Below are 6,764 nucleotides of genomic sequence, written 5' to 3'. Positions count from 1 at the left end.
TCTTCTGATGAAGCATCGTCTGAATCTTCATTGTTATAATCCTGTTTTGAAGATGGGTATGACAGTCTGCGATTCTTAATGGCTGCTTTAAAGACCCTATAAAGGATAGTGAGAGGGCTTTCTGATGGTTTTTCTTCAGGATAATAGCAGAAAATGCCGATGATAAACACTAAACACGTGGCTCCCATAACAATAGACGAAATTTCAAAAATTTTCCCCCAATGATCTGAGTTTAAGAAGAAGGAAGCTATAACGGAACCGATAATGGAAGCAGTAGACCACCAAAGATTAGTAGATATGCTGTCATTTTTACCTGATCTTTCCTTCCCTTGTGATGATTCCTTATCTTCTCCTTCGTTCTTTTCAGTACAATTTTTCTTTACTTTTTCCCTCAGTTGATAATAAAAAAAATCTCTTAAAGTTGGCTCTTTTCCGGCCGTGCCTAAGGCAATGAGTACTATTGCGAAAACCAAAGTAACGATATCCGGATGTGATGCGAAAACCAAAGTAACGATATCAGGATGTGATGCGCGAATCCATAGTGGCACCAACCCCTGCAATAAAAAATAATAGCTTGTTTCATTTCATCTTTTGAATTTTAAATTTTGGAGTAAAATATTCTCACATCCCTTGCATTTTGTCCCAATTACACGGATCTCTTTTCTATTTTAAAAAATACACTTAAGTCTAAATTGTTGACTTCGTTAAGCAAATTCTAAAAAGATACCTTTTTTAAATTAAAATTTATATTAAAATAATTTTTATTTACCAATTTATCCTTCATAATACTAAATTCCTAAATTTTGGCTAAAATTTTTTGAAGAATTTAAAGTTTTTTTTTCTTGATTTTTTTTTGCATTTTTCCAAATAGTTATTTATTTAATATTTTTATCACATAGAAAATTAAGTAATTTAGTTAATCCAGCTAGCTCACGTGAGTTTAGGATAACTAACTAACCATAGTAAAGGCTGCCGTGCAGAAGATAATGGCCCTGAAGCGACCTATGTAAGCCTCTGATACGTGTATGACAGCAACTTTTAGCACAGCCCATAATCCACCTAAAAAACTCACAAGCATAGTCGCTTTCCATACATTATAGCCATCATATCCGAGGAAATCCGCGAAAACGTCCACCACCCCACTGTTTACCAATGCATGGCTGAGAACTAAACCTGAATATTAGAAATATACCATTAAAGAAGTGGGTGTGGAGCGAAAGCAAATTAAAAAAGAAAAGAAGTTAACTAATGGCGAGAGAGTTTGATCTGGAGACAGAGAAATTGATGCTACCCCAGATGAAGATGACAGTCTTGGAGAGGACAAAACCAGTGCGGAGCATTCGCAGGAGAGTTGTGATGATCATCATCGTCGTAGTAACTATGAACAGACGAGTAGGAAGTCACAGGAGGAAAGAGCTATAGAGACGAATTGAAGCTTAGGCCTTTCAGTGGGGGAAGAGCGCGCGCACACACATATTTGTACAAACAAAAATAACAAGCAAAAACGTGCATGCATGGGCGCTTATATATGTGTGTTATAATTCACGTGTCTGGAGTTCAGTAGGTATGAAAAGAGAGGGAGGAAAGGGGTGGAGACGAAGCTTCTTTACGATGCATGAAGCTGAGCTTGTAGCTTCACGGTGCATGAACATGGACTTTATAATACCAACTTCATGTTTTGCTATTTTGACTTGGCTATGGCAAAAGTATCATGCAACTAACGAGACGGGGGCTTGTACGTTTCCATATAATTGAACGTGTTGGCGGCCGTTTTAGCAAGGTCAATGCGAGTATGCATGTCTTCATGCGTGTGTCTGTGATAAAATATGGCAACTTTTGCTTTGACATTTTAGCTATCTACTTTTTTTTTTTTTTCCAGAATTACAATGAGGTCTTCTGAAAAAGAAAATTACAAAACAAATCTTACAAACTGTCATTTCCTATTTGCTTAGGTTATTATTGAAAGAGCTAGGAAGTCACAGGAGGAAAGAACTATAGAGACGAATTGAAGCTTTGGTCTTTCAATGTGGGAAGCGCGTGCGCGTGCATATATTTGTACAAACAAAAATAACAAGCAAAAATGTGCATGCATGGGCGCTTATATGTATGTCTTATAATGTAACGTGTCTCAAGTTCAGTAAATATGAACAGGGGAAGGAGGAAAGAGGTGGAGACGAAGCTTCTTCACGAGATGCATGAAGCTCATAGCTTCACTGTGCACGAATATGGACTTCATACGACCAACTTCATGTTTTGGAATTTTGATTTGACTATAGCAATCATGCAACTAACAAGACGGGAGCTTGTCTGTTTCGATATAATTGAACGTGTCGGCCGCCGTTTTTCCAAGGTCAATCCGAGTATATATATGCGACAAAATATGGCAACTTTTGCCTCAACTTTTTAGCTATCTTCATTACTTTTTTCCTTCTTTAGGAATATAAAGTTAAAGTTACACCACACCACTCCATTATTTATTTGCGCGTTTAATCTTAATCCAAACCCATGACCCCTTTCCAGGTGTTTTGACGCCAAAATACTCCTAAAATCTGAAACACCGTCCTCGCTAAGTGATTCATCGTTCATTCATCTCCTGTACTTCACATGCAAATTAAAGTAAGGAAACTTTCCTGGAGTTTTCCTAAGACTGCACTGTTTTTTTCCCCTTTTACTGCCGAAATCTAAACAAAAGGAATAATACTGCACATTTTATCTCTCTTCAGTTTTTGAATATGTGTTTTGTGTATTGGGACCAAGTTACACTTAAAAATGTGCAGGATCTTCGTCAGCGATAGATCCGTCTCTCTCGGCTCAACTCTTCCAAACTCCCACAACAACAAACGCACATCAAGCATTTGCCAAACGGAGCGGAAGATTTGGAGCTCTGTTCTGGTGGCTCTCAGGTATGACTGAACATCAGTATGCTTTCAATTGAATTTTTTATTAAAATTTACAATTTTTATTATTTATAAATTATTTTTCATATAGTTAAGTTCTCAAAATTATTTTCAAATTTATATAAAAAATTATTAACGAAAAGAGGTCTATTTTTTAATATTATGTCATTTAACAAAACAAAAGTGGTAATACATATGTGGTTTTTTGTTTTGTGTGTTGGTTCTGGGAGTCGTGCTGAGTCATTTCTTTATAAAGCAGCTGGCCACCCATTCCCTTTAGCATCCCATCAACCACCCGCCCCTCCCCCTCCCTTTTCCCCCGTGTTCCTATTCTTGGGCATCCTCATTTGCAATTTGTTAAAAAAAAAAAAAAACATAATGCTACCTCTCATTTTTAATATAAAAACTAAATAATTACTTTGAAGATATTAAGAAAATTATTACTTAACAAATATGTTTTGGGCTTTTTAAAAAATCATCTTTAATCTTTAATCATGTGCATTGCAACTCCTCGATAATCAAGTGTAATAAATAGGGATATTGAGCGAAAAATTATACATTTGGAGAGCTAAGTAAATTGGAGTTTCTTATATTCATATATTTAAAACTAGCTAGAGGGTAATGTGTGGAATGTCAGTTGGAGGCTCCAGATCTGCCCTTTTTGATGGGTCTGACTATTTGATTAGATTAGATAAACGGGAAACCTAATCAAATAATAATTCAGCATTATTCTTGTGAGAGAAGTAGGAAACAATTCCAGACCACTTATTATATACTATCTCTCGTTCTTAATATATGTAGAACTGGGTAATACATGGCATGTCTGGTGCACTTAGGGTCCAGAACTGGGATTCTGAACAGTGTCGGCCTCCCCTCTGCAAATCTTCGAACTCGTGGCTGAGCAAGGTCTCCGAAAAGCCCCAGAAAATGTTGTCGTAGGCTGCAGAATGGAGAAGAAAATTAAAAATAGAAAAAAGAAAAAGAAAAGAAATACAGTAGAAAATTGAAATGAAATAAAATAAATAAGCATCTTTTTAGTACTTGAAATTATTTCTAACCTAAATTTCACTAGTTTTAAAACTATAATACTTGCATTATAATTTCCCAAATAATGAACAAATTGATTAGCTCTTGTAAATACGTAGATTAGCTCTTTAAATACGCCTAAAGGATACTTTAAATATATTAAAAAGGGAAAATTACCACTGATGATTCACCTTACGCCAAGTGGAGAATCCATCGGGAGCCCAAGTGTCAGGTCGAGCAGCAGCAAAGCTCGGCTAGTAAATTACTCCTCTGCTCCTATATTTATAGGGCAGAGATAAAGATATTTTTTTTATCCAATTTACAAGACACTAAAATAAATTTTTTATATAGATGTACAATTTTATTTTTTATTTATGTTGACTTTATTTGTTTGAAGAATAGTGTATATTAAATAGGGATAAAATTAAAAAAATTTAATTTTAAATTAAAATTAATGAAATTTAAGATTTTTCTTGGTCTGTGTGAAAGACGTTGAAAGTGATTTATAAATATATCCAGAAGAGTACAACCATAATGCCAGCTGGCTAGTAATAAAGCAAACTGACAAATATATGATTAATTAATTATCAATATATTTGTCCGCCCGGTACCAACACAGAAAGGGAGGAATATTGAATATAATCTGAGGCACTGATCATAATGCTCGAACTCGTGGTATTAATAGTGTACAATACAATGTTCTAGAAGATTACAAAGCTGTGCAGGTACAACAGAATGCCTATAAACCGGACACGTATACAAAGGGAATCTACCAATACAGCTGTACAAGATATATTGCTAAACATAATCTTAATTCTCTAACAAAAACAACGTGATTAAAGAATGAACGATGGGCAGCTATTTGACAAATAGAAACTTACACTGAGTTTACTTCGCAGCTGAGCTGATAACACACAACATTAATCCCTTCGCTAGTTTCTGGAATTACGAGGGGCTTCTGGAGCTTGAACTTGGCATACAATACATAAATCCCAAGATACACGAAGCTTAGTAATGCCAACACCAGAAAATACTTATCCAGACGACTGTGGTTTATCGAATCCTTGATCCACCTATGAAATATCAATGCAAGTAGAATGCTGAACCATTTCCCAATGCCCATCAACATTTCAATGCACGGACCCACAAATTTTTTCATTGGCTCAGAATGCACCCGGTCACGCAAGAAAGTCTGTAGTCCGCCTTCTCCAAATTCTTTCATTAGCCCTAGCAGAAAATACTGTGGAATTAAAATCATGATGCTCATGGGAATGTCGTCATCTGGTTTTTCCAGAAACTTAACTAGAGACAGCCTACGACGTTCCACTTGCCAAGCCGCAATACAGCAAAGTCCTGAACAAAACATTCCAACAGCCATACTGCAAAGTGGGCTCTTCAATTTATATCTTGATTGGATTGTTCGAACCCCAAAAGCAATCAAAGATCTGAGTACGAAGAAAACCATGGTAGGAAAGTTTAAACTGCCAACACGAGAATCCAAGTTGCTTGTTTGCAGAATAAAGTATGTGTTTCCTGAGGCAGAGACCACAATGTACATGGAGAATATGAGCCCCAAGGGCATGATGGCATAAAGGCTCTTGACATCCCTCACTTGCTCAGCCGTACAAGCCTGTTCTTCATTTGCGTTCTTAATAGCGGCCTTGTCCAAGAACGACAAAAATGAGGGATCACGAGGCAACAAGAGAACCTTATCATTTTCTCTCTCGTACAAGGAATCTTCTGAATCTTTTGAACCTTCATTGTTATAACCCTGTTCTGAAGAAGGGTATGACAATTTGCGCTTCTTAATAGCCGCCCTAAAGACCCTATAAATGGCAGTGAGAGGGCTTCCTGGGGGTTTTTCTTCAGGATAATACCAGAAAATTCCCAAGATAAATAGTAAACACGTTGCTCCCATGATGAGCGACGAAACTTCAAAAGTTTTAGACCAAGAAACTGAGCCCAGACACATGACAGCTATGCCGGAGCCGATAATGGAAGCAGCAGACCACCAAAGATTAGTGGTTCGGTTGTCACCTGTATCTGATCTTGCTTTCTCTTGTGATGATTCCATATCTTCTCCTTCGTTCTTTTCAGTACAATTTTTCTTTAATTTTTCCCTCAGTTGATAATCAAAAAAATCTCTTAAAGTTGGCTCTTTTCCAGCGGTGCCTAATGCAATGAGTACTATTGCGAAAATCAAAGAAACGGTATCCAGATGCGATGCGCGAATCCACAGTAACACCAACCCCTGCAATTAAAAATACAAAATACCTTAATTTATTTGATCTTTTAAAGTTCTAATTTTATTTTGGTACTCTTTTAATAAATGCTTCATAAAAGTGGATGATCGCTAATAATCAGTTTAAACACCATGCGCCTCCAAAACACCTCATCATTGTTTAATATTGAATTTCAAGATGATTAACTGATAATAAGCAAACGTATCAGTTGTTTGAAATATTTTTAGTGTCAAGAAGAAATATTTATAAATTTCCAGATAAAATTTGATTTTCAATATAGATTGATGTTTCTGATTTATACAAATAATGAGTATTTGGATATATTAATTCAGAGTGACTCTATACTTAAACGAGAAAAAATGGGTTAGATCACTACCACAAAAGTAGCAATTAACGTCAGCCATGGAGGTATTTTGACCGGTTTGGAACTTCTTCTCCTCCCTTCTGATCCTTTTCTCTTCTTCCCTTCCGGTATTTTAACAACAGTTATATGAATGACGCGTATACAAAGATTAATGGCGATGTAGAGTATAATATTCTACGATGGTTTAAACAAATAGCTGTCATGGAACATTTTCTTAGTACGTTGGTTATTCAG

General features: G+C 36.1%; 1 protein-coding gene across 1 annotated transcript; it reads right to left on the bottom strand.

The window, feature by feature from the left end:
* Window positions 1-4,800: 4,800 nt before the first annotated feature.
* LOC114719617 (protein NRT1/ PTR FAMILY 5.5-like) lies at window positions 4,801-5,997 on the bottom strand. Its single transcript, XM_028905130.1, has one exon. It carries the CDS (start codon window positions 5,995-5,997, stop codon window positions 4,801-4,803), a length of 1,197 nt encoding a protein of 398 aa, XP_028760963.1.
* Window positions 5,998-6,764: the final 767 nt, after the last annotated feature.

Source organism: Neltuma alba, unplaced genomic scaffold (genome assembly GCF_004799145.2).
Source record: "Neltuma alba isolate B1F8T4 unplaced genomic scaffold, ASM479914v2 tig00011927_pilon, whole genome shotgun sequence".
Lineage (NCBI taxonomy): Eukaryota > Viridiplantae > Streptophyta > Magnoliopsida > Fabales > Fabaceae > Neltuma > Neltuma alba.
This window is presented reverse-complemented; position numbering and strand designations above follow the sequence as displayed.